This window comes from Camelus ferus, chromosome 15 (genome assembly GCF_009834535.1).
Source record: "Camelus ferus isolate YT-003-E chromosome 15, BCGSAC_Cfer_1.0, whole genome shotgun sequence".
Classification (NCBI taxonomy): domain Eukaryota; kingdom Metazoa; phylum Chordata; class Mammalia; order Artiodactyla; family Camelidae; genus Camelus; species Camelus ferus.
In genome coordinates, this window is record NC_045710.1 from 18,738,822 (window position 1) to 18,766,732 (window position 27,911).

General features: G+C 50.7%; 1 protein-coding gene across 1 annotated transcript; it reads left to right on the forward strand.

The window, feature by feature from the left end:
* Nucleotides 1–317: 317 nt before the first annotated feature.
* On the forward strand, nt 318–25,987 carry CAD (carbamoyl-phosphate synthetase 2, aspartate transcarbamylase, and dihydroorotase). Its single transcript, XM_006189718.2, is given in 50 exon segments — nt 318–407; nt 2,217–2,288; nt 2,498–2,569; nt 2,670–2,791; nt 3,082–3,159; nt 3,162–3,179; nt 3,399–4,229; nt 4,469–4,608; nt 6,633–6,762; nt 7,645–7,787; nt 7,969–8,110; nt 8,297–8,468; nt 8,668–8,853; nt 9,034–9,146; nt 9,468–9,613; nt 9,876–10,007; nt 10,146–10,379; nt 10,504–10,725; nt 10,929–11,117; nt 11,360–11,484; nt 11,665–11,795; nt 14,307–14,419; nt 14,657–14,901; nt 15,127–15,373; nt 15,740–15,838; nt 16,026–16,250; nt 16,338–16,520; nt 16,741–16,959; nt 17,238–17,405; nt 18,011–18,193; nt 18,319–18,423; nt 18,765–19,004; nt 19,251–19,332; nt 19,634–19,800; nt 19,946–20,110; nt 20,269–20,400; nt 20,624–20,825; nt 21,198–21,388; nt 21,492–21,632; nt 21,844–21,945; nt 22,364–22,460; nt 23,093–23,134; nt 23,242–23,411; nt 23,521–23,595; nt 24,107–24,319; nt 24,518–24,643; nt 24,838–24,993; nt 25,079–25,180; nt 25,392–25,486; nt 25,606–25,987. Coding segments are annotated over 50 exon segments (7,833 nt in total). The 5' UTR covers nt 318–360; the 3' UTR covers nt 25,709–25,987.
* The last annotated feature ends 1,924 nt before the right edge of the window (nt 25,988–27,911 follow it).

Here is a 27,911-nt window from a genome sequence, read left to right on the forward strand (position 1 = left end):
GAAGTCATTGGAGAGGTCATAATAAATATGTTCGAATAGTAATTCTCATAGATGACGTCCTTATCTGAGTGAAGTCTGGTACAGAATTTCTCAGGTGCGCTGTTTTGGCGCCTGGCTCCAGGGGGAAGAAATGCGTCTTCTAGTAAACCTGACATAAAAGTAGGAGGACACTTGTCCTGTGTTAGAGGAATTCTGGAGAGTGTACTGACAGGTAACAGTTGATCCTCATTTGTTTTTTTCTTGGTTTTTCTTTCTGAAGTCCTAATAGTTTTCTCTTTTCTGCAGATATGCACCCAGTGTCCAGGAAGTGTGCAAAATCTGTCAGAAGTGGCCCTTTATTGTAAGCGGACACCACAGCTAATGCTGCATGCCCGCTGCTGCCTGAATCAGAAGGGCATCATCTTGGGGTGAGGGAAGAGAAGACACCCTTGCATACTGGAAAAGAGCTCCCAAACCAGATTCTTCGATCCTTGCCTGACTGAGATAAATTTTGGTGCCTGTTTTGGAGACATCTAAACCATGAGTCTCAGACTTTTACATCTGTTATAGCATTTTTAGCTAGTAAACAACCCTGTGGTTCTTCCTGGTTGGAAATGCATAAAAGTCATAATTTTTGCCTTTTTTTTTTAAAGGCTTTTACGGTTTTGTTTTTGTTTTTTGTTTTCAAAGCTTGTTTCTTTTGTTTATTATAAACTCTTTGGATTATTTCCTGTGTGTCTCCATGAAATGACTCTTAGCTTCCCGGACACTATGAAATATGGTTTTCTTCCTTTTCTGATTAATTCATATTCCCCTTCTTGTCCCCTTACGTAGGTTAGTCTCTGCTCTTTTTCCCCTTTATACTCTTGAGAAGCCACCTATTATTATGGCTTCAGCTGTAACCATAACAAAGGTGTCTCCCAAAACTAGGATCTCTTTTAGTATCCTTTGACCTCTCTCCAAGCTCCAGGTACTTGTGGGTACCTCCTGATTCCTATTAGACATTTCCTCTTTCAATGCGCCCTCACTTCAGACTCAAAGTGTCGTGTGTCTTGCTTCCATTCTCCTCTTTTCTTTATCTACCTAAATACATCTTTATATTAAACTTTCTGAAAACCAATTTTTTTTCCATTATTACTCTTTGGTTTTAAAGTTAGACTTACAATTGTCTGTTGCCTTAGGATAAAGTTCAAACCAGGAACTACCACAGACTGGCCCAAACCATCTTTCCAGTATTACTTCAAATTATTTGTCCACTCAATCCCTCCATGAGGGTCTGGCTTCAGCCAGACTCAACCTACTTCCAAAAGCATTCCACCTTTGTTTCTTTGGTTAGGCCTCTCACTACCTAAAATTGTCCTCCACCAAGTTATGACATATCCATCCTTTAATTCCAACCTCTCCTGTGAATGCTCCCTAATACTAAATACCAAAAGAATATCTTTTTAGTTTTTTTACTTCCCTTAATCCTTAGTGTCTGTACCACTCAAATTTAGTTATACACTGTCCTATGATTTCTTTCATATTGTAATTTAATGTTTATATTATTTTTATTTTTGATGATGGTCTTGTTCCCCTACTACGCTGTAAGCCACTTGAAAGCTAAGATACTGAATGTTATTTTTAATTCTCCCAATTTTTGCAGTTAGTAGGCACTAAGTATTTGTAGAATCAAGGAACAAATAGTATGGTCCTTAATATCCAGTAGTTTACATCCATCCAATCTGTGGTAGAAGATGCACTTGGGGAAAACTTTCATTTATGTGACTTGAATTTTCTTTCCATATGAAAGCGTTTTGTGGATCTGAGAATCATATTGCAATGTAAGATTTGCTAATTTGGACAAGAAACCAATTTCTTTCAAAAAATGCATAGGCATACGGTTAAGGACAGAACTGTCCAGTGGAACTTTCTGCCATGATGGAAATGTTCTGTACCTGTACTCTCCAGTTCAGTAGCCACTGGCCGATATTAGTAGTTACTGAACACTTGAAATGTGGCTAGTGAAAATGAGGGACTGAATTTATTTTCTAACTTAAATTAAATTAAATAGCTATATGTAGCTAGTGGTGACTGAATTGGTCAATGCAGTATTAAAACATCTACCACAGTACCTAGTTTGTGGCCCTGACACAGTTGTGTTCAATTGATATTAGCTGAAAAGGGAGTTATATTAACTTACTGTGGATGAAGGGGAGAGACATAGCTTAGCTTTGCTGATTACTTTATTTCCTCAGGCTGGATCTCCAGAACTGTTCTCTGAAGGACCCTGGTCCAAACTTTCCTCAGGCACATACTGCTGTCATCATGTAAGTCATTAGTTATTCTCCCTCTCAAAAGGTGACTATGTCAAAGGGTTGATGGGAAAGTCTTTGAGGACAGACTCCTAAAAAGATGTTTGAATATTGTCTACACTTGGATAGCTCAGAATGAGAACTGGATTACCAATCCAGAAAGATATATGAATGGAAGTAGGGTGTTTTTCTAGAGCATGGTGCTAACAGTGTGTGCTTTGCAGAGACCTGCAGGCAAACCCCCTCCAGGATGAGTTGGCCAATGCCTTCCATGGCTTTATTCAGCTCCAGACTCTGTGAGTAAGAGTATGGGGTGGGGGAGAGAATCAAAGAGGGGCAGTGCTGTGAGCTCAGCACCTTTAGGCTGCTTATTACATCTGTTTATGTTGTGTTCAGGATACTGCCACAAGATGTCAACTGTCCTGGAGGTATTAATGCCTGGGATAATGTCACTTATTATATAAACAACCAAACCTGCCAAGGACAAAGGAACCTTTGCAACAGCACTGGGGACCCAGGTATGTTGTCTCACCTCCACTCTTCTGCAAACTGCCCTTCCTTCCTTGTATTTTGCACTTTACTTCAGAAAGACAGTAAAATTGCCTTTTGTTCAAGTTTCTGAAGCTTTAACCCCTTGGAAAGAAAGGTCTTAAAATATATTTTGTTATGATGGTGATGTTCTGATTATTTGTAGTTTTCTTTTGTCTTTGACCTAGAAATAGTTGAGAGAATCAAAGTTGAAGCAGGTATTTGAGAAATATACCTAAATAAGATCCAGTGATGTTCCCTGTTTTTCTCTGGCTCCCAGAAATGTGTCCTGAGAATGGATCTTGTGCACCTGATGGTCCAGGTCTCATGCAATGTATTTGTGCTGATGGCTTCCATGGCTACAAGTGTATGCGCCAGGTGAGAAATTAGGCCTTCTATTTAGAGGTAAGAGGAATGCATAGAACAAGGACCTCTCTGAAAGAAGAGCCATAAGACCAGGAGCTGATTCAAATCACCTAGAGAAGGAAACTAGAATTGCCCTGGGTGAGGGGTCAGGTATACTAGGAAAGAACTGCGTGTTAGGTTGTAAGCCCTTGGTGTGACCCTGTATGAAGTTTTTTTGTATGTTATTCACAGGGCTCGTTCTCACTGCTTGTGTTCTTTGGTATTCTGGGATCCACCACATTATCCATCTCCATCCTGCTTTGGGGGACCCAACGCCGAAAAGCCAAGGCTTCATGAACCACACAGGTCTTACTATTGACCTAAAGATCATCCCCATCTATCTTAGCCCAGACAGGGAGATTTGCTTTCTAGACATCGTTGGTCGGCGGGTCCTCGCAAGGCATAAGCCACCTTTGGAAGGAAGATGGAAACTCGCACAACTCTGGGGTGTTGTGGACACGCCAGTCCCGGAGTGGACTAGTCACCAGGTCCCATTTGTGCTGTTGACCATAATAAACATTTCTTTTTCTTCTTTTTTCTCCCCCAACACCTTTTTTCGGGGGGAAAGGCGCCCAGGCTTTGGCTTTGTGTGTTTCTTGGTTGGAGTGGGGAGAGGCTACCTTGGGACAGCCGGTTTTCTCAGGGTTCCCTTAGCTTTGCTCCGCGCAGAGGAGGTGACCCCACCCTGTGCTGCCCTGGCCCCGCCCCTTACGTTCCCGGCCCCGCCCCTCACGCCGCCAGCTGCCCGCGCCGCCGCAGTCTGCCGCCGCCCAGAGCGCCTGGGCTACTGCGCCTTCCGCGCCGCCCTTGCTGCAGACACCGGCGCGGTTAGCCACGTGGACCGACTCCGGGCGCGCTGTCCTCACGTAGTTCTAGCATCGGCTGGGGCTTACTGCGCTTCCCGCATCTCTGTACTCACCCCGCCTCTGAGCTCCGTTTCCATGGCGGCCCTGGTGTTGGAGGACGGGTCGGTCCTGCGGGGCCAGCCTTTTGGGGCCGCTGTGTCGACTGCCGGGGAAGTGGGTAAGCAAGTCTAGGCTAGCCGCTGATCTCATCCCACTCTCTCTTGCCTCTCTCTGCCCAACCTGTCCTGCCCACACCCCGCCATTTTCCCGCCTGCACACCTTCTCCCTGGCCATTCCCCAGCCCAGACCCTTTTATCCGTCACAGTCAAGGCAGCCTCCACTGGGGCGTTCTCATCGCGCGGGGCAGTGCTCCGAAGAGTGCCGTGCCTGAGCCCCAGCCCTGCCTCTTTCTTGCAGTGTTTCAAACCGGTATGGTCGGCTACCCCGAGGCTCTCACTGACCCTTCCTACAAAGCACAGATCTTAGTGCTGACATATCCTCTGATCGGTAACTACGGCATCCCCCCAGATGAAGTGGATGAGTTCGGGCTCAGCAAGGTAGCCACACCCAATGTTTTCTCTACATTCCTTTTCAAATCAGTAATTATTAACTGTTAGTGAGGTGAAGACACTGATATTGGCTAGGCATCCTGGAGAAAATAGGTAACACACTGAAATGATAGACCAGCACTATGCAGGGCTGTTAGGTACCTTGAGAAGCAGGGTGCTGGAGGCCAAGCCAAAGAGTTTGGGTTCTGGTAGGGAACCAGTGAAGATCTTTTTGCAACAGAGTAGTGTGGTAGGAGCAATGCTTTAAGAGTACATGAATTAATGGGAAAGAGACTGGAAATGAGGGTCACTCCATTCTCAGTGATGGTGGGTCACAATTCATCTACCAAACTGGTGAAGTTAATTGTCATCCTCTAAACTTGCTTTCCTTACCACGCCCCATTTTTTACTACTTTTCAGTAGAGTTCTTAACATCTAGATAAGAAAACTTGGTTTTCTCCTCAATGAGGTTTCTCCTATTCCTCCTCCTCTGGAATTTGGAAACTAAGTTGCCCTCTGAGAGTTCAAGCAATAAAAAAAAAAAAGGTCAGCATAAGTTAATTGTAGTCACCATAGCCTAGGTGCAGTAGTCCTCAAAACTCATTTTATCCTGATTCTAGGCTTACTGAGCCTATAATTCTTAATATGCCTTCCCAGTCACCCTGACACTTGAGAGAGGAAGCTCTAGGAAAGTGACCTACTTGTAATTCCTTGAGGGACCATTCCTCATCACAAGCCTGTAAATTCACTGCATTCTAGTTGATAATGCACTATCTTAGTTAACTTAAGACAGTCTTCAGCTTAGTCAACTCTAGATACAATGTCAAAATTGAGTTTATACACTTGCAAAATTGAGGCCCTGACAGAACCAAGGTGATTAAGGCCTCCTAAGCCCACCAGGAATGCTTTTGTAGCACATGTGCTATAAATGCTCTTGTCCATACGCAGACTAGTCCACCTGACCATGGAGGGTTCTGCCAAACTACTCTTCAGGTTCCTAAAGAACAGTCTCAACATTCGTCTTTCTTTAAACCTTCCACTACTAAGCAGTTGTGATTTAAATATGCCACTTCCTCCCACATAAGCAACCTGCTCTCTATTTAGTTTATTATATGCTTATCTATTGGGTAACAAATTTGTGTTACCTTTTCTTGTTTTTAACTTTTGGGGAGGGGTAGGTAATTAGGTTTGTTTGTTTATTTACTTTTTTAATGGAGGTACTGGGGATTGAACCTAGGACCTCCTGTATGCCAAGCACGCACTCCACCACCGAGCTACACCCTCCCCCAACCCTCCTCCCCCAACCCCCGTATTACCTTTTTTAATGATAATCCCCTATTGGGGGGGGTATAATCATGCCTAGTATTATACCTTGAGCCTTTATTTAGTAAGGTATTGTGCCCCTACCTATTTTACACTCTATTTTTATCACGCTGTCATTATAATCTTGTTTATCCACTTTACCTTGTTAATTTTCAGGTTCCCTAAGTAGCAAATTAACATCATGAAGATAGGGACTTTTGTCTTTTTTCCTGCTCAAATTCCTCCGCCAGCATCTGTTATAATGCCTGGCACCAAGTGGACACTCAGTAAATGTTAACTGCAGTCATGTGTGAGGCAGCTTGCTCTTGAGTTCACAGTTCTCTGATGAAGACATATGGACACATTTATAATACAATGTAAATAGCAAGACAAGTGGAAATAAAGTGAGCTTAGGTATAAATGCACCCTAAGGAGGAGGCACAAGCTGCAGTGGGTGAGAATGGGGGTGACTTCACGGAAAAGGGAATAAAAGGAAAGGAACATATCATTTCAGTTATTAATCAGGCACCCCAGGCCCATGTGTTCAGGGTTTCACCTAGGGGACACCGTCGCTGGTAAAAGGCAGAAGCATGAGGTGCTTGGTGTGTTAGAGGAATGACAGGTCATTCAGTGTGCCTGAAGTACAGGGTCCATGGCCTTACAGTGGGAAAAGATGACACCAGGAGGTATGTGGCCCTGAGCTCCTTACAGTCTCCTCCTTCCATCGACAGTGGTTTGAATCCTCGGGGATCCATGTGGCAGGACTGGTGGTGGGAGAGAGCTGCCCTACACCCAGCCACTGGAGTACCACCTGTACCCTGCACGAGTGGCTGCAACAGCATGGCATACCTGGCCTGCAAGGTATGGTGCAAGCACAGGTGTGTCTGGGTGAGGCACAGGAGCCCAGATGGAAAGAATCAAGAGGTCTTTGTTGACTATTGGGAGTTGAGTCAAAGGTTGTGATAGAAAGTACCTGATTTGAAAGGTTTAGCCTGGGGTCTGGGCTGCAGGAAGAAACTGAGTTCTCACTCAGATGGAAAATTTCCAACGTACAAAAGAAGAGAATAGGAAAATGAATCCCCAGGTTCTGTAATCATCAGCTCAGCTAAGCTTGTCTCATCACCACTGCTACAACCCCTAGATCATTTTGAAGTAAATCTCAGATGTAATATCATTTCATCCACAAATGGTTAAATATATTTGAAAAAGGAATCCTTTTTAAAACATGATCATGATAATATTACCATACATTTTAAAAAATAACAATAATCCCTGAATATCAAATATCTAGGCAATGTTTAAAATGTGCTAAATTTCAATTTTTCTAATTTTTTAAAAACTTTATTTGAATCTGGATCTACACAAGGTCTGTACATTGCATTTGGTTGATATGTCTCTTTAATCTGTGGGCCTTGTAACCTATTGGACACAGTTTTCCTTTAGAGTATCCCACAGTTTGCATTTTATTGATTATATTCCTGTATTGTCATTTAGGGTGTTCTTTTGTCCCTTGGTATTATTTTCTGTAAACAAATAGATCTAGAGTCATGGTTCAATTCAGATGGGATATTTTGGGGCAGGAATACTTCTTGGTAGTATACTTCCAGCAGGACAGCCTGGGATTTTGATGCCCGTAGAACACCTATGTGACTGGAGGCTCTGGAATAGAAGTGCTCCTGGAAGCCTAACCTCATACATGACTGCTTTGAGGGGGTGATCTCTCAGAGTGTGCTGTTTTGACAGGAGTGGACACTCGGGAGCTGACTAAGAAGTTGCGAGAGCAAGGGTCTCTGCTGGGAAAGCTTGTCCAGGATGGGACAGAGCCTTCAACCCTGCCATTCTTGGACCCCAATGCCCGCCCCCTGGTGCCAGAGGTCTCCATTAAGGTACAGAGGTAGAATGGGAAGAGTATTCCAGGCTATAGCACAGTAGTTATATTCTGTCCTTACCAGGGATGAACACCTGAGGGAGGATCAGAAGAGGCCTTGAAGGTAGGGGTTGGTGTGTGTATATTATACCTACTAATCACAGCTGTCAATCATTGCCCTTTATTCCTCTATTTCTCAGGTTCCACGGGTATTCAATGCAGGGGGTACCCCTCGGATCCTTGCTTTGGACTGTGGCCTCAAGTATAATCAGATCCGATGCTTGTGCCAGCGTGGGGCAGAGGTCACTGTGGTACCCTGGGACCATGCATTAGATAGCCAGGGTGAGTAGCTGGGGTCTAAACAGGACCACGGACAAGCAGCATGGGTGGGAGATCTGTCCCTTGGTCCAGTTACTAAGAGTCAGTGTGAGTTGCGGGGAGGAAGGTGGAGATGAGGGCTTTTGCTCCAGTGGTGTGTCTCTCTAGCCGAACTGCTGCTTTTGACATTATCTTTTCTGCCCACTCCAGAGTATGAGGGTCTCTTCCTGAGTAATGGCCCTGGTGACCCCACCTCCTATCCCAATGTGGTATCCACACTGAGCCGTGTCTTATCTGAACCTAACCCCCGACCTGTCTTCGGGATCTGTCTGGGACACCAGCTGTTGGCCTTAGCCATTGGGGCCAAGACTTACAAAATGAGGTGGGATTTGTGGGGAGAGGAAGGGCCTGTACCTCTGATGTGACGGACAGGGAATCTTGGGAATGGGAATAGAGTTGGTGTTTATTAGTAAACAGGAGTGGGGGCTGCTGAGAATCACAAGAGCAGCAAGAGCTGGGTTTGGTACAGTGGTGAAGGGAGGGTGAAAGGGGCGTATGATTCAGTGTGTTTCCATATCCAGATACGGGAACCGAGGCCATAACCAGCCCTGCTTGCTGGTGGGCTCTGGGCGATGCTTTCTAACATCCCAGAACCATGGATTTGCTGTGGAAACAGATTCACTGCCAGCCAGCTGGCTTCCTCTCTTCACCAATGCCAATGACCACTCCAATGAAGGCATTGTACATGACAGCCTGCCCTTCTTCAGGTGAGCCTGGGTGCTTCTGGCACGATAACTGGATCTGTACAGCTCTGAAGCCCACTGAGACTTGAAGATCAAAACGTAAAGCACAGCAGCGGGCCCCAGTGATCTGTCCCACTACCTACCTGCCTCCCTCCGAGGCTGCCGATGATGATGGCAGTTTTCATGATCCAATCTATTTAACAGTGTCCAGTTTCACCCGGAGCACCAAGCTGGGCCTTTCGATATGGAAGTTCTTTTTGATATTTTTCTGGAAACGGTGAAAGAATCCACAGCTGGGAACCCTGGGGGCCAGACAGGTAAGCACCTGAGTCGAGCTAGGTTGTGGAACTAAGAACAGAGTTGGCTCCAGGATAGGCATAGGTGGACATGCCTCAGGAAACTGATAGATGTTTGGGAGGTTAAGGGGGTGGGGAAGAAGGGCAACCAAGCCAGGATGGTTCATTTATGCTTCTGCTATTCAAGGGAACTCCAGTCACAAGTCCTGGCTTCTGGTCCTGCCTCTGCCACTCATTAGAGGCATGACTTGTTCTGGGTTCTTCTCTAAAGTGAGGGGTTAATCTAGATGATCTCTGAGGTCTCATTCAGCCCTAAGCTATGACTTTTCTTTGCCTCCATAGTTCGAGAGCGGCTGGCTGAGCGCCTCTGTCTTCCTGGGATTCCCACCCCAGGCTCTGGCCTTCCACCACCACGAAAGGTTCTGATTCTGGGCTCAGGGGGCCTCTCCATTGGCCAAGCTGGAGAGTTTGACTACTCAGGCTCTCAGGTAAAGCGTGTCCGTCCCTACCTCTCTGGGTGTGTAACCCTCAGGGATGGATAGGGCTGAGGCATGGACATTGGTTGTAGGGAGGAAGTGAAGTGACCTAGGAGGCCTGGGGAATGTGTGGAAAGGTGAGGTGGTGAGGAACAGAAGTGAGTTACTAGGGATTAGGAGTCCAGTGAGGGGAGAAGAAGAAGAAAAGTGCTTCTCTAAAACTGAAAATCTCACTTCTGCAGTCGAGGCTGATAACGCCATTTGTGTCCTCTAGGCAATCAAGGCCCTGAAAGAGGAAAACATCCAGACATTGCTGATCAACCCCAACATTGCCACAGTGCAGACTTCCCAGGGTCTGGCCGACAAGGTCTATTTCCTGCCCATAACACCTCACTATGTGACCCAGGTATGACTGGGGTGAGTCTGGACTGAGGAGGGGACTCACGTGGGCAGGGGGATCCTGTGGTCACTCTGGGTTTCTCAGCTTTGATTCACTCCCAAACCCCGGGGTCTTAATGCCTGTTATTCCTCTCTCCTTCCTCAGGTGATCCGTAATGAGCGCCCAGATGGTGTGTTACTGACTTTTGGGGGCCAAACAGCTCTGAACTGTGGTGTGGAGCTGACCAAGGCTGGGGTGCTCGCTCGGTATGGGGTCCGGGTCCTGGGCACACCTGTGGAGACCATTGAACTGACCGAGGATCGGCGTGCGTTTGCCTCCAGGATGGCAGAGATCGGAGAGCACGTGGCCCCCAGTGAGGCGGCGAATTCTCTTGAACAGGTTCGAGGGGTGGTTGGGGTTGACAGGATTGTTTTCTTTACATCATATTTTCTCTGGGTCCAGGAACCCTCTGCACAGCACACAGTCAAGGCCTGATCTGTTTGTTTATTTCTTCTCATCACAGGCCCAGGCAGCTGCCGAGAGACTGGGGTACCCTGTGCTGGTGCGTGCAGCCTTCGCCCTGGGTGGCCTGGGCTCTGGCTTTGCCTCTAACAAAGAGGAGCTCTCTGCTCTCGTGGCCCCAGCCTTTGCCCATACCAGCCAAGTGCTGGTAGACAAGTCCCTGAAAGGATGGAAGGAGATTGAGTATGAGGTGGTGAGAGATGCCTACGGCAACTGTGTCACGGTGAGTGACGGAGGAGAGGTGACAGTAGTGTCAGGCTGTGTGAGCCTTGTAGGAGCAGGCTCCAGGGCTGATATCTTTGAGAGTTCAGTGTCCCCCAGACCCAGGATGGGTGCATCCCCTGAGACAAAAGGACCCTGGGATGCAGCCTCCTGCCTCTCCTGACTTCCTTTGGCAGTGACCTCTGTGGGACCCTCCCTTTCCAGGTGTGTAACATGGAGAACCTAGATCCACTGGGAATCCACACTGGTGAGTCCATAGTGGTGGCTCCAAGCCAGACGCTGAATGACAGAGAGTACCAGCTTCTGCGGCAGACGGCCATCAAGGTGACTCAACACCTTGGAATCGTTGGGGAGTGCAATGTGCAGTATGCACTGAACCCTGAGTCTGAGCAGGTGAGACTCCAGGCCGTGGAGCTGCTACTAGCTGTTGGACCTCCTTCCATAATTTTGGGGCCTCTAGACCAAGAGGCCTTTTGACCCTACAGACCCTGGAGTAGAAGCCGGGATTATCTTTGGTAGGGTTGGGCCTTGGGTTGGGAGTGCAGCTTTATTTTCTTGCCTTTCTGAGACCTTTCCTAGGCAGGCCTTTGAGGCCAGTTACCTGGGAACTCTTGCCGTGTTTTCTCTCTTTGCAGTACTACATCATAGAGGTGAATGCCAGGCTCTCTCGCAGCTCTGCTCTGGCCAGTAAGGCCACAGGCTATCCACTGGCCTATGTGGCAGCCAAGCTGGCTTTGGGCATCCCTCTGCCTGAGCTCAGGTAAAAGGATAGGGTGCAGATCAGGGAGGTAAGGGGTTGGGGAGCTAAAGAAAATATTTCTGGGACAGGGAAAATGAAAAGGACATTGGCTTGGATGTGTGGGATGGAGAGAGCTTTCTGGAAGCTCACCATTTACATCTCCTGCTCTGTCCTTCTGGCCCCCAACCTGATGGCTCCCAGGAACTCGGTGACAGGCGGAACAGCAGCCTTTGAACCCAGTCTAGATTACTGTGTGGTGAAGATTCCTCGCTGGGACCTCAGCAAGTTCCTCCGTGTCAGCACAAAGATTGGAAGCTGCATGAAGAGTGTTGGTGAGAGAAACAAATCCCAAGAGACCCCTCCCCAGATGACCTCATGGGGCCCCACACATCCCAAGAGTCTAGAATGTCAGCGAGTCAGTTCCCTGGCATGGCCTTTCGGCTCCTATGTGAGAAGCTTCTTGTGAACACAGTTTCTCAGAACTAATAGGGACATTTCCAGCTAAGATAGGAATCCTCAGGGGTGGGGTTCAAAGGCATCTGGAAATCTGTGTCAGAATATACATGCCACCTCCGCTCCCCAGATGGCATGTCAGAATCTTGGGATGAGGTGACAGCCATCAGACTATCTCAGCTCTCATTTTACAAATGGTAAGCAGGTGCCACAGAAGAAAAGTGATGTGGCTGAGTAGAGGGCAGAGCCAGAAACTGAAAACTGGATCTGGTTGCTAGTTGCATGTTCCTCTGTTATACTACATTGCCTGTCATGGGTGAGACCAGTTCCATTAAACTCCACCCACAGCATTTCATGGCATTTCGCCCGTGGCCTCATCGCTAGGCTGTTAATGCCAGTGACAGTTTGTTCTCCATGCTGGTTCGAATACTGATGCTTCAGGGAAACAACAACTGCTATTTTCCTGTGGCCACTTCTAAATCCAGGTCAGCACAGTGGCAGCCATGCTGAGTGTATCTCCTTCGCTGGGCTCTTCCTGCCACCGTCACTAAATGAAATGTTTTATTAGCACAATGTTTAAGGTCAGAGCAGGACATCAGAGATCTTTTCATAAAAGCAAGAAAATTTAGTAGTGAATAATGAATGAGTGTGACGGTCAGCCTCCAGGCAGTGGTGGAGTATGCTGGCATTGAGTAAATATGCTTCCTTATAATGTCCCTTTAATTGCCTTAGTTTGTCCTCTAAAACATTTTAACCAAAACAAGAATGTACATGTGCCGAAGTGCCACCAGCTAAGAATGATGGCATTTCATTGTGCTCCAGATTTCCATTAAGAGCAATAGTAGCCTTTGAACACAGTAAGTTTAAGCTCAGATATTATTTCAGAATTTTTAGAAATCTTTTAAGACTGCCAAGTTTTTCCTTCTGGAGATGAATTTCTGTTAAATGAAAATTATAATAAACATGGGAGTGAAGCCATGAATTGTGGCTAAAAAAAGTGGATTGAAAATAGGACAAAGATTCATTTCTAGATGAGACATTTAAGCGCTTTACATCTACTTGAATATTCTCAGAATGTCATCTTCTTTGGTAACTTTGTAACTTTTATTGTACAAGAAAAATACATGAATCATTGGGAAATTAGAGAAGGTAGTTTAACCAGAGAAGAGTAATTACCTATAATCCTGTCACATAGCTGTTAATTTGGGGATATATATGATTCCAGGATTTTTCTAGGCTTGCACTTATGAGTGCATTGGGTTTCTCTTTAACCCAAGATAAAAGCTTTTATAATGCAACCACATTACAAAGGCATTGAGCAAAATCACTCTTGTTGCACTTCCTTAACTACTGTTACCATCTGGGTGTTTTAAATTTTTTCTTAACAATTGGTAAGAAATACTCGAAGAGCCTAGGGTAAATTTTCGCAGGACATGAACAAAACTTTATAGAGGAGGAACTCAGTATGCAAGCCTGGTGTGTGGGGGAAGTTCCCTATGACAAGTAAGTTAGAATGAGATAAAATTTTTGCTTATTAGCTAAAGTTGTTTCAAATGATTATACACACTTCTTAGAAGGCTGATTAAACTTACATTTTGTATTATAAAGCGCAGATTTCTATAAAGCAACTAATAGTTATCAAGATCCAGAAAATTTGTCTCCCCTATTGCCCATGCAGTCCTGGAAATGTATCCTGAGGAGATGATCTAAAGCACAGAAAACATCACGGCCTCGCTTAGAATGAGGAATACTTCCAAGCTAAATATCCCTCAGCAAGTGAGCAGTTACCTTGTGGTAAACCATACAGGAATTAAATTGCTGGTCATAAAGTCACATAGCAATGTGGGAACATGCTTTTAATGAGGGAGAAAGCAGGATAGAAGTTGGATGTATACTATAATCATGTATAAAACATATATTTGAAAAAAGTCCAGAAAGAGGTACTCTAAAAATGGTAGTTGTAAAGGTGACTAGCTCTGGATGGATTCAAAGAGTAATGGGATCATCTTCCTGTTACTCAGACTTTTTAAAATTTTTAAAGGATGAGACAGATCCCAGATGGTGTCATCACAATATGAATAAAGCAAACCAAATAACTGGATAACCATCAGTGATTGGGCCACTGTGGTAAACTGTAACATGTTCCAGTATCCACGTGCTCTTTTTAGGCATTTTAGTTCCATTTCACTAATAACCACAGGACATGAAAATGGTAGGGAGAAGAGCTACAAGTGTCTGGTTTCTCAGTAATGAAACACCATAAACCGCACCACCGTGGCACCTGCCTCGAGAACCTCCCAGAGGCTTGCCCGGAAACCACAGACATTGTGGGCAGCATGCCCCCACCTCCCTCTACCCCCAGCCCACACCCTTATATCCTGTTCCTCCAGGTGAAGTCATGGGCATTGGGCGCTCTTTTGAAGAGGCCTTCCAGAAGGCTCTGCGCATGGTGGATGAGAACTGTGTGGGCTTTGATCACACAGTAAAGCCTGTCAGCGATATGGTAAGCGGCTTCCCTCCCCCCCCGCAACACCCCTGAAATGGGCCCTGCTTCTCTGTCCCCAGGCCATGAGCTTGTTACCGGTAACACAAGCAGCAGTCACTGTTGGACATTAGCCGTGTTTTCACTTTGCTGAGAATTCTGTGATTTCATGTATCATCTGTCATTATGTGAGGATGTATCATTAGACTTATCTTCATAGATGAGGAAACTGAGGTTCATCTGTCCTCTCCCTCTTAGGAGTTGGAGACGCCAACAGACAAGCGGATCTTCGTGGTGGCAGCGGCTCTGTGGGCTGGATACTCAGTGGATCGCCTGTATGAGCTCACACGCATCGACCGCTGGTTCCTGCACCGAATGAAGCGGATCATAGCACACACCCAGCTGCTGGAGCAACACCGGGGGCAGTCTTTGCCCCCAGCCCTGCTGCAGCAGGCCAAGCGCCTTGGCTTCTCAGACAAGCAGATTGCCCTTGCGGTTCTCAGGTCAGGGATGGCGAGGAGGGCCTCAAGCTGAGAAATGTGGGGCAGAGACCTTTGTACCAGTGAGGGGCCCTCAGAAGGGAAGGGAGGGGAGTTGGGGGGAGCTTTGGAGGCATCTGACCTTCATCCCTGGGAATTTTCCTCTGTGATCCCTGCCCTGGAATCTCCCTGCTGTACTCCGTCCATACTCCACTCCCAGGGCCTATGTTTCTGACCCTTCTCCTCTAGCACAGAGCTGGCTGTTCGCAAGCTGCGTCAGGAACTGGGGATCTGCCCAGCGGTGAAACAGATTGACACAGTTGCAGCTGAGTGGCCAGCCCAGACAAATTACTTGTACCTGACATACTGGGGCACCACCCATGACCTCAGCTTTCGAACGCCTCATGTCCTGGTCCTTGGCTCTGGCGTCTACCGTATCGGCTCCAGCGTTGAGTTTGACTGGTGTGCTGTGGGCTGCATCCAGCAGCTCCGAAAGGTCCAAGAGCTAGTCTTTTGTAACGTTTTCTCTCTACCGTTCTAATCAGCTTCAGCAGCTACCTTCCACCCACACCTAATCCTGGCACTTCCTAGTAATTGCTGCACCTTACATCTGTCACAGGGCTTTGGGTTGAGGGCTCCCCTTAGGTCATCTTGTGCCCCACACATGCTTCCTCTCCAAAACTTTGTATCTACTTCTCAGATACCTACAGTGCTGGCCCTACGTCCCTCCCAAGGCAGGTGTCCTGCACAGCGATTTCAGAGGCAGCTGAGGCGTTGCTCTCTGAAGTAGGGGCTTTGGCTTAGTTTCTTCATGCTCTTCCTCCCACGTAATTGCTAAATATCTTTCCCTTCCTTGTCGCAGATGGGGTATAAGACCATCATGGTGAACTACAACCCAGAGACAGTCAGTACTGACTATGACATGTGTGACCGACTCTACTTTGATGAGATCTCTTTTGAGGTGAGAGGGATGAAGGCTGCCTGTTAGCCTGGGTGGCCAGTCCAGTAGGAGTGGCTGGTGGACCTAGGATTCTTTGGACCTTGTGGGGTTTGAGAGGAAGTGGGTGGAGGACAAAGAACAGTGAGCAAGAAGTCTCAGACCCCTGACCCTGTTTGTTATGCCACCTGTTTCTCCTCCTGCACCGCAGGTGGTGATGGACATCTATGAGCTGGAAAACCCGGAAGGCGTGATCCTATCCATGGGTGGGCAGCTGCCCAACAACATGGCCATGGCTTTGCATCGGCAGCAGTGCCGAGTGCTGGGCACCTCCCCTGAAGCCATTGACTCAGCTGAGAACCGTTTTAAGTTCTCCCGTCTCCTGGACACCATTGGCATCAGCCAGCCTCAGTGGAGGGAGCTCAGTGACCTAGAGGTGGGCTGGCACCTGGTTGGGAGGCCAGAGGCTGGATGACGTCATGGGTGAGTGTGACCAGTTCAGCTAAGCTCCCTGTGCCCTTAGTCTGCTCGCCAGTTCTGCCAGACCGTGGGTTACCCCTGTGTGGTGCGCCCCTCCTATGTGCTGAGTGGTGCTGCTATGAATGTGGCCTACACTGATGGGGACCTGGAGCGTTTCCTGAGCAGTGCGGCAGCTGTCTCCAAGGAGCACCCCGTGGTCATCTCCAAGTTCATCCAGGAGGCCAAGGTGCGAGACTGCAGACAAAAAAGTCTCTGAGGGCAGGCTCCCAGTCATGGAGGCAACTCCCCTCTCTGGTCCTAGAGAAATTTGTATACACAGTGAGCTGGGGAGGATGGGTCATGCCAGGGCTCGGGAGGGAAGTATCCTGCAAGGGCAAGTGGGAGAAGAGAATGGCCCTTGCTCTCCATCACATTGCCTTGCACGTCCCCATACCCCGCTCCCCCAGGAGATTGATGTGGATGCTGTGGCCTGTGATGGTGTGGTGGCAGCCATTGCCATCTCCGAGCACGTGGAGAATGCAGGTGTGCATTCAGGTGATGCCACGCTGGTGACCCCGCCACAAGACATCACTGCCAAAACCTTGGAGCGGATCAAAGCCATTGTGCACGCCGTGGGCCAGGAGCTGCAGGTCACAGGACCCTTCAATCTGCAGCTCATTGCCAAGGTAATAAGAGGGGGCTAAAGGAAGAGACCGAAGGGCCATAGTGCCTCCTTGTTCTATGTTGGCCAGAGTGCCAGGGAGCCCTCGTCAGAGTAGGAAAGCTGGAGAGGAAGGGTTACAGCTTGCATCCCACTGTTGTCAGGGTTTGTAACAATCAGTCACCCTGACCCGTGTCCCAGGTTGATTACCTACAGAATGGTGAGTGAGGGGAAGAGTCAAGGTCACGGGGTTATTGTCCAAGCTCACCTGCAGAAGGCCTGACCAAACCCTCTCTGCCCCAGGACGACCAGCTGAAAGTCATTGAATGCAACGTGCGTGTCTCTCGATCCTTCCCATTCGTCTCCAAGACACTAGGTGTGGACCTAGTAGCCTTGGCCACACGGGTCATCATGGGTGAAGAAGTGGAGCCTGTGGGGCTCATGACTGGCTCTGGAGTCGTGGGAGTAAAGGTAGGAGGGTTGAAGCCTGAGGTTAGCAGTCAGAAGCAGGGAGGCGAGTGGTGGGAGAGAATTTACCTCCCATGCAAACAGCTTGTCAGTTGACATATAAACCGAGCACCTCCTGTGGGCAAGGGCTTCCTGGGCCATCAGGGCAAGAAGGTGGGCTTTGTCCCTTAGAAGCTTCTGTTCTAGTTATGGAAGGCAAGAGAAGTGGGGCCCCCAAACAGCTTATTTCTAGAACAGTCTGTGATAAATGTGCGTGGTAGAGATAGAAACCAAATTCTAAAGGGAGTGCCCCTTCCAAAGGGGGTGCCCTGGGAAGACTCGCGCGCAGAGGTGGTATTGGGATTGAGCCTTGGAGGATGGTCAGGATATGAGATTTGCCGAACTCGTTGAGAAGTATTCCAGGGCCCGGGAATGGCCTCGTGGAAGCCAAGGGCAGCCCAAGCATGTTGCGGGAGCAGCTGACTGACTGGAGGGTACACATAGAGCAGGCACAGGGAAAGCTCGCCCTGCTGTTTGGAGGAAGCCAAGGAGAGGGGACCATGGCCACCTCTCCTGGTGTGGGGAGCTGGGTGCCTCATGCCTGGACCTCCCACGTCCTGCTCCCTCAGGTGCCCCAGTTCTCGTTCTCTCGCCTGGCGGGTGCTGACGTGGTGCTGGGTGTGGAAATGACCAGTACCGGGGAAGTAGCCGGCTTTGGGGAGAGCCGTTGCGAGGCCTACCTCAAGGCCATGCTAAGCACTGGCTTTAAGATCCCCAAGAAGAACATCTTGCTGACCATTGGCAGCTATAAGGTACAGAATCTGGGGTTGGGGGGGGCCAAAGAGGTGGGGACAGAAGGCCTTGGCTCTCTGGGCCAGAGCTGACCTTGAAGTGGAGGATAGGAGAAACAACCTCATCCTCCTTCTGCTTGGTTCAGAACAAAAGTGAGCTTCTCCCAACTGTGCGGCTGCTGGAGAGCCTGGGCTACAGCCTCTATGCCAGTCTGGGCACCGCTGACTTCTACACTGAGCACGGCGTCAAGGTATGGGATGCCCCTGCCCTCCCCCTACTCACCCTTCCTTCAAGGATGTGAGAGCACCCAAGAATTCTCTCCCTGTTCCTCTGCTTTTATTGTCATTGTACAAATCATATATTCCATGTAGAGCAGTAGAATATGCAGAAAAAAGAGAAAAAAAAATCCCTTACAATCTCTCCACCACTGTTAAAATTCTGGCGTATTTCCTTCCAGAATATTATCTCTGTGTGTATGTGTGGGGGCTCATACTGCAGAGTCCTTGGTAACCGTAGTGTAGATCTTTCCTGTCAAGAAATATACTTTGCTGCCAGGCTCAGGCTGGCCCCAACGTTGTCTCTGGGACACAGGTAACAGCTGTGGACTGGCACTTTGAAGAGGCAGTGGATGGTGAGTGCCCGCCACAGCGAAGCATCCTGGAGCAACTTGCAGAGAAAAACTTTGAGCTAGTGATTAACCTGTCCATGCGTGGGGCTGGGGGCCGGCGTCTCTCTTCCTTTGTCACCAAGGGCTACCGCACCCGGCGCCTGGCTGCTGATTTCTCTGTGCCCCTCATCATCGACATCAAGTGCACCAAACTGTTTGTGGAGGTGACTGAGACCTGGGTGCTGAGGGGGAGGCGGCCAGCGTCAATGGGGGAAAGAGGAGGAAGTGAGAGTGTCCTGGGGTTGGGAAATCTCAGAATGAAGCAGCCGTGCTACTAATCAGGCTTTGTGGCTGCAGAGAGAGAAGGTGGGAATAGAGAAGCAGAAGCCTGGTTTATAGGAAAACCCAACCCCTACCTGCAATGCCCAGGCTGCCCTGAAATCAGAGCTGGCCATGGTTTCCACCTGCAGGCCCTCGGACAGATCGGGCCAGCCCCTCCTTTGAAGGTGCACGTTGACTGCATGACCTCCCAAAAGCTCGTACGGCTGCCTGGTAAGTGCGTGTCTCGGGAGAACCTGGCTTCGGGACACTGGTAGCAGCTAGCACAGTGCGGTAAAAGGTGGCTGTGGCTGTGGGGCCTACTCTCTGCCCTGGACTACGGGGTGGGGAGGCCCCAGAAGCTTTCTCACTGTGAGCTCTTTCATTTCTCCATCCATGATGCCTTGACTGAGGGATCTCACCACCCTCACTTGTATCGGTTGTTGCTTATTTTCCTGCCACCCCAGTTCACATTCTTGATGCCCTTTACGTCTCTGAGCCTTCCTCTAATCTTGCTGCCTCCATATTCTCCCAGGACTGATTGACATCCATGTGCACCTGCGGGAACCAGGTGGGACACACAAGGAGGACTTTGCCTCAGGCACAGCCGCTGCCCTGGCTGGGGGCGTCACCATGGTGTGTGCCATGCCTAATACTCGGCCCCCCATCATCGATGCCCCTGCTCTGGCCCTGGCCCAGAAGGTGAGCCCTTGCACTCCTGCTTTGTGGTCACCCACATGCTCCCACCAACCTGCCCTGCTCCCTCTGCCCTCCCCAAGGGCCCAGGCCGTGGGTGCCAGGCTGACACAGAGGCTGCTGGGCCTTATCTCCAATGCATCCTCTCCAGCTGGCAGAGGCTGGCGCCCGCTGTGACTATGCCTTATTCCTCGGAGCCTCGTCGGAAAATGCAGGGACCCTGGGCGCTGTGGCTGCGTCTGCTGCGGGGCTGAAACTCTACCTCAATGAGACCTTCTCTGAGCTGCAGCTGGACAGTGTGGCCCAGTGGATGGAGGTAGGGGCTGGGCAGGCGGGAGGAGGCAGCCAATGAGGACCCCACAAAGTGGGCTGAAAGAAGTGGGAGTTAAGAAAGCTTGGTGAGCCCTCTTGGCTCTGATAAGTATGGAGAATCCAGGGCTCTGCACAATCCCTGAACTTTCTTTCTGCCCCCAGCACTTTGAGACATGGCCATCCCACCTCCCCATTGTGGCCCACGCAGAACGACAAAGCGTTGCTGCCATCCTCATGGTGGCCCAGCTGACCCAGCGCTCAGTGCACATCTGTCACGTGGCACGGAAGGAGGAGGTGAGAGTCCAGCAGAGGTCCCAGTGCTCCTGTTGCTTTCCCAGTAACTCCCAGAGGTCAGCATAATCCTCAGGGGCAGGAGAGGGTCGGGGGAGCCTGGAGCCAGCACCTCAGCATGTCTGCCCCGTAACTCTCTGAGATGGGCTGTTGGCCGTGGGACTTTGTAGGACAGGGCCTAAAGGGAGGCCTCTGCGAGATCTCAGTCTCATTGATCTCCTCGCAGATCCTGCTGATTAAAGCTGCAAAGGCACGGGGGCTTCCAGTGACTTGTGAGGTGGCGCCCCACCACCTGTTCCTGAGCCATGATGACCTCAAGCGTCTGGGACCCGGGAAGGGCGAGGTTCGGCCTGAGCTTGGCTCCCGGCAGGACATGGAAGCCCTGTGGGAGAACATGGCTGTCATCGACTGCTTTGCCTCTGACCATGGTGAGAGGGCCCAGGATGTGCCACCCCTGCCCAGCCAGGCTCGTACCCAGCTCAAGGGATCCGGGTCAGGACCTGGGCTCCATGAGGACCTGGGACTTGATCTGGGTGGGACTCCAGCCTCTAATACAGTGCCTAGTCTGTCGTAGGTGCTTGATAAATATTTATTGAAGGAACGAATGAGCAAATGAGTGAAGTTGTAAAAGAGAATGTGGATAGAAGGTGTGGGCCCTAGAAGGTGGCAGCAGTGCCAGTTTCCTATCTCCCAATTCCCGGAGAAATAAAAAATTAGCATCAGGGATAGTAGTGAGGCAGTGCTGTCCTGGGGGCGTGTGTGCCTTCCCAGATGTAGGAGGGTGATGCTCTCTCCCCCAGCCCCCCACACCTTGGAGGAGAAGTGTGGGCCCCAGCCTCCCCCTGGCTTCCCGGGGCTGGAGACCATGCTGCCGCTGCTGCTGACAGCGGTGAGCGAGGGCCGGCTCAGCCTGGACGACCTGCTGCAGCGATTGCACCACAATCCTCGGCGCATCTTCCACCTTCCCCCGCAGGAGGACACCTATGTGGAGGTGTGGAGATGGGAGCCGGGAGGGGGTGGGGGCGGAGGCTCTCCAGCCCTGGGAGCTGTTGTATGCTGCAGCCTCTGCCCAGCATAACCTGTAACTCTGGCAGGTGGATCTGGAGCACGAATGGACAGTCCCCAGCCATATGCCTTTCTCCAAGGCCCACTGGACGCCCTTTGAAGGGCAGAAGGTGAAGGGCACCGTCCGCCGTGTGGTCCTACGAGGAGAGGTTGCCTATATTGACGGGCAGGTATGTGTGTGGCCCATGCCCAGGCCCAGTCGTGACCTGCTTGGTGCCCTTTTCCTCCCACCCCAGCACATATATGTGGTCCCACTACCACTGCAGCTGCCCTGGATGCGGGTGGATACATGTCCATAGGGCATTTTTTCCACTCGCTGGCTCCCACTGCTTTAGTGGAAGGAGTTGGGCTCACTTGCCTGCCCCTCTCTTCTGTCTTCAGGTGCTGGTGCCACCAGGTTATGGACAGGATGTTCGCAAGTGGCCACAGGGGGCTGTTCCCCAGCTCACACCTTCAGCCCCTGCCGCCAGTGAGATAACCACGGTATCTGCACTGCTTTGGGGCTGGGGTTGTGGGCGTTGGGGGGTGTAGCAATGTTGCAAACATTGGTGGTTCAGGGGTAGTGGAAGGCTCATCACTTAATAATTAAAACTCTTACCACCTACCCCTCTGTCTTCTGCAAAACACAGAATTAACTCTTGGTTTAGGGGGCGTCCTATGGGAAATGCAAAGGCCATTACTAACCCAATCAGAGAGATGTCTGGGGTAGAGAGATGTCATGGGGCTGCACACACCTCTAAGAAGCCATTTGGTCTGCCCCTGTTGAGAGCAGCACTGTGGAACAGTGAGGCTGAGGGACATGATGGAGGATGGCATCCCAGTGGACAGGGAGTAGTGTGGCTTTTCTTGAGGGATTGAATCTGATGAAGGGTCAGGTCAGTACCCGGTGTTGTCTCTCCAGACCCCAGAAAGGCCCCGCCGGGGCCTCCCAGGGCTTCCTGACGGCCGTTTCCATCTGCCGCCCCGAATCCACCGAGCCTCTGACCCAGGTTTGTCAGGTAAGAGAAAGATTCTATGACACACGGAGGGTGGGTCACCTGGACTTACAGATGTGTAGGGATGGGCTTCTCTTCCCCTCAGTGTCCCAGATGGGCTGGAGTTGGGGGCTGCATGGCCTAGAAACTCTCCCAGGTCCTCCCCTCCCAGCACCTCACGTTTGTCCACTTACCCCATCCTTTCTGCTGCTCCCCATCCTCATCTGACCAGCAGTGCTCTCCCTTGCCTAAGTCAGCCCACCCAGCGTGAGGTAGGCATCCCACAGCTTCTTCTCACAGGCCCTTTTTTGTTGTGGGCAGCTGCGTTCCTCCGCCTGGGAGCTGGGATCCCATGGGGCAGCAGAGCGTGGGGTAAATCCAGGTTGTCGGTTGGTGTGAGCCTGGCCGTTCCCCTTGCCTAGGATCCCTCTGCCGACTGGGAAGGCCTGGGAGGGCACCACTGATCACACATGACAGCCCCTGTGGAAAATCACGTGTCTGTCCCTAGAGCTGCTGGTCCTGCCCTCCCCTAACCCGCTATAGCTACTGTGGTGTGATTTGGTTTAACAGACACTGTGATCGGAGTCTGGGGGAAACGGGGGCTCTTCACACACCTCAGCCACAGGCTTACATCTGTCTTGTCATCCTGTTTGCAGCTGAGGAGCCAAAGGAGAAGTCCCGGAAGGCAGCTGAGCCAGGTGAGAGACTGCCCGGAGCATGCACTCACCTTGGGGACCTCTCTGATCTGGCCTGAGTGTGAGGAACCCTCTGACCAGCCTCTTCTGCCCCGTCCCGCACTCTGCAGAGCTGATGGGAACCCTTGATGGCACCTGCTACCCTCCACCACCAGTACCTAGACAGGCATCACCCCAGAACCTGGGGACCCCTGGCCTGCTGCACCCCCAGACCTCACCCCTGCTGCACTCATTAGTGGGCCAACATATCCTGTCTGTCCAGCAGTTCACCAAGGATCAGGTGCCTGGAGGAGGGTGGCTGGGGACACCAGAGCTTTGAGGACCTGGAGAGTTGGCACTGGGGCCTCTGGGGGCCCCTGCCTTTCCAGCTGACTCAGGATCTTTTTTAGATGTCTCACCTGTTCAATGTGGCACACACGCTGCGCATGATGGTGCAGAAGGAGCGAAGCCTCGACATCCTCAAGGTCAGAGTCAGGGCTGGGGGTGCAGGTCCCTGTCAGGGGGCCTGCGCAGTGGTCAGAGGGGGCTCCCTCCCTCGCCATAGGTCCCTCTGTGAGTCCACACCCTCCGCTGTAGGTAAGCCCTACTCTGGGAAGTCCTGCTGCTCTAGGCCTCCCCCGTGTTTGCCCTCCTCCAATCAGTATGCAGCTGACTTGCAAGGCCCTGAGCACCAGCACACAGGCCCACTAATCTGGTCACTTGGTCTGTGCTAATGTATTTGTGGGAGAGGACTAGGGTATTTCCTTCTTTCTTGAAGAATGAATGTCTCATTCAGACACTTAACAATGGCTTTTTGGAGGCAGACCTTTAGCTCAGAGTGACACCATGGTGGAAACGTCAAGGCTGCAACAGGTCAGGGGGAGGTTTGGGGAAAAAGGTTTTCTTGGCACCCCTCTTGCTGGGGAGGCAAGCAGCAGCCTGGGCACTCCCCAAGATGAACACATGTGCGCACATGTGACTCTTGCCTCCCCGCAGGGGAAGGTGATGGCCTCCATGTTCTATGAGGTGAGCACACGGACCAGCAGCTCTTTTGCAGCAGCAATGGCCCGGCTAGGGGGTGCCGTGCTCAGCTTCTCGGAAGCCACATCCTCCGTCCAGAAGGGCGAATCCCTGGCTGACTCGGTGCAGACCATGAGCTGCTACGCCGACGTCGTCGTGCTGCGGCACCCCCAGCCAGGAGCAGTGGAGGTGAGGCTGGCCCATGAGCTGGGGCGGAGTTGACTAGGCTGGACCCAGGGGTACAAGAGCCCTTCTGCTCACATTTTCTGTGACTCAGATTGAGCCAGATGGGCAAGGGGACCCAGGAGGAGCAGGGACTGCATCAGGGAGTGGGGGTTACTGAGACACAGAAGACAGGATTCTCCTTCCTTGTCCCCGTGTTCACAGCTGGCAGCCAAGCACTGCCGGAGGCCAGTGATCAACGCCGGGGATGGGGTTGGAGAGCATCCCACCCAGGCCTTGCTGGATATCTTCACCATCCGGGAGGAGCTCGGGACGGTCAATGGCATGACGGTGAGGGTGGTGGCAGGGGTCGGAGGCCTGCCCCGGGGTGGTCTGGAGAGAGAGGCCGTTGGGAAGCAGTTCCTGCATTTCAGGGCCTGTTGCATCAAGGAGGCCTACATCCTGGTCCTGAGGCTGAAAGCTTTGAAATGAGGGTGGGGCTGTGCTGTCTGGGAGCCTTCTTGGTGACTGGCTTCCTCTCCCAGATCACAATGGTGGGGGACCTGAAGCATGGACGCACGGTACATTCGCTGGCCTGCCTGCTTACCCAGTACCGCGTCAGCCTGCGCTACGTGGCACCCCCCAGCCTGCGCATGCCTCCCAACGTGCGGGCCTTCGTGGCCTCCCGCGGCACCAAGCAGGTCAGACCCTGGGAGGCCGTGGGGGCCCTGGGTTGGGCTGTTGGTGCCGGCGTTGCATTCACCCTGGCCTGGCTTCGCCCTCCAGGAGGAATTTGAGAGCATTGAGGAGGCGCTGCCTGATACGGACGTGCTTTACATGACTCGAATCCAGAAGGAGCGCTTTGGCTCCACCCAGGAGTATGAAGCTGTGAGTCCAGGGCTGAGAAGTCAGGGCTGGGGCTGCTGAGCACCCAGACTAGCAGCCAGGAAGACTGGGCCCCAGGAGCTTGGTCAGGGCCCCTCAGTGGTGATAACTACATATGGAGACAGGGAGAGCCCAGCTCATGGGCTCATTACCCACCAACCTCCACCCCCACCCTCCCTGAGGTGCTGATGGGGCCCTGTCTGCCTCTTTGCAGTGCTTTGGCCAGTTCATCCTCACTCCCCACATCATGACCCGGGCCAAGAAGAAGATGGTGGTGATGCACCCAATGCCTCGTGTCAATGAGATAAGGTGACACAGTATCAAAATTGAGGATAATGCTTGGGCGGGGAGTGCTGGGTAGGGAGAGCACTCAGTCCTGTTCAGGCCTTCATGGGCAGCAGAGTAGCTCTTTTTTCCTTCCGTTGCAGTGTGGAGGTGGACTCGGACCCCCGAGCAGCCTACTTCCGCCAGGCCGAGAACGGCATGTACATCCGCATGGCTCTGTTAGCCACTGTGCTGGGCCGCTTCTAGGGCCTAGCTCCTTCACCTCTTCTCAGGCCCCGCTGCCAGGCATGGAATCCGGTGCCCTCCTCGGAGGCAGCACACTTAGTAGACGCTCTGGGGCCAGACAGGTCATGTGCTCCTATGCACACACACAGAGACCACGCTCCAGGCACTGGGCTGGACTGGAGCGGTCTAGCCTCGGGGCTGGGGCCTCAGGCACTGTAGCCCAGTCAGCCCCACCTCCCTCACCACACCTCAGATCTGTAAAGATACTTTTCACTGACATAATAAAACAGCTGAGCTGCCTCTGCTTCCTGCTTCCTTACATGTATTCCAGCTTCAGCAGAGGATGCTAAGTGTAACAGGCAGAGCTTTCTTCTAGAAAACCAGAACGGTTTCCTGAATACAAGGGCAGCCTTATGTTCTGGCCACAGGAAGAAGCCAGGCCCCGCATTTTCAGAGTCATGGCTCTGTGGGGTTCCGGGTAGGAACACGCCAGTCTGTTGGTGCTCTCTGAGGCCTACACTACAGTGATATGTGTCCAGCCCTCCTTCCTCAGTTAATTTGCATGAGTCACGGTGAAAAGAGGGCTGAGCATCCGGGTCCTGACTGGTGAGGTTCATTATCCTGTAGGCCTTGACGCTTCTCTCCTGTCAGGTTAGTCCTCTCCTTCAGTGGCTGAGGCGGCCATTGCATCCTCAGAACCTCACTTAGATTTCTCCAGCTGTCGTCACTGGGAGGAGCCCCTCCTACCTACTATCCCTGGGAGACTGCCAGACACGACTTTCCAGAAGGGACTAGAATCAGTGGGGCAGATGCCATGGAGGGCTGAGGAGCACTTCGGCTTGGAAACCCTGGGGTAGAGGACTAGGGTGGAGCAGCCCAGGTATCTTAGGGCTTCTGTGGATCTTTCAAAGTGTGTGAGCTGTTCCTTTGCATGGACTTCAGTAGCAGAGAAATTTCATGATCCAACAGACTTTAACTTAGCTACTCTCTGGGTACAAAGCCCCATGTGCAGTGGGAGTATAAGGATGAACAAGGTAATTCTCACCCTCAACTTGGAGGCCTCTGAGGAGGTCAGGCATCCAGTGACTTCTACAAATTGAACTGCCACAGGTTGGCACACGATGGTCCAAACTGCCACAACATCATTTAGGAAGAACCTGCTTTGTGGCAAAGAGCTATTAGCGTGTTACAGGGATGGGGAAAGGAGGCAGAACTTGTGATATGAAAACAGTGTAAGCCGGACTTTCCACGTACTCTCATTTAATCTTACACCAATCTCCCAACCATTTACAGATGCAGAAATGCTCAGAAGAGTTACTGGGTGGCTTAATCAAAGTCACATCACTATGATTCACATTTTCAGGACCATTTGATTTCAAACCCATCTTTCTATTAAAACAAAATGGAAAAATTCACTTCAGGCTTTCAGTTCGTCCAAAACTAGTCAGAGAGACAAGCCATGCAAATCTAAACAACCAGAGAACAAATCTAAGGTGTCTGGGGAGACCTAGTTTTCAGAAGAGAGACCAGCACAGATCTAGAGTCTGAAAGGCCCACAGAGTTGGGGTTTGGGCTGGTTTGGCAGGTGGGTGGGAGGAGGATGGAGACTCTTACTTTTCAGTTTGAACATGGGAGTGGTAATCATGTGTCTGCAGCACAGTGAAGAGACACCCCCAAGACCCTGCAAAGCCTTCCTGCTCTGTATTGTTAGGTTTGAGAGTCTGATGAGCCAGACCAAGAGGTTTGGATGTAGATTCCAACAGAAATCTGCAGGGGTTTATGAGTTTATAACCACAGGCACTGTTTGAAGAAGGGTGGAATTAGGCATAACACAGTCAGCAATCTGGTCCTGTCTCGTCAATGTTAACCCTTTCCAGGCTTTTCAAACCCTGACCCTCGTGAGTTCTCCCTCAGGTACCCAGAGAACACCATTGGTTGGAGAGTATCATTTCTAGAAACCTACTCCTTTCTAGAACTTCAGTACCCATCTTAGCCTATTCGAACAAATCAGAGATTATTTTCCCAAGTACTTGGGGATCTGTCACCCACAGATTCCCACAGAAGTCAGCCTCACCCTCGAGTAGAAGCCGTGTTTGCTGCCAAGCGGCACACACATTCCACTGAGTTGCTAAGTGGTGGGAGGTGTTCCCTCCCTGACCCTTTCTTTGGCTCTCCTAATCATAACACAGCTCTAAGTTGAATAAACTTCTTTCCCCAACAACCA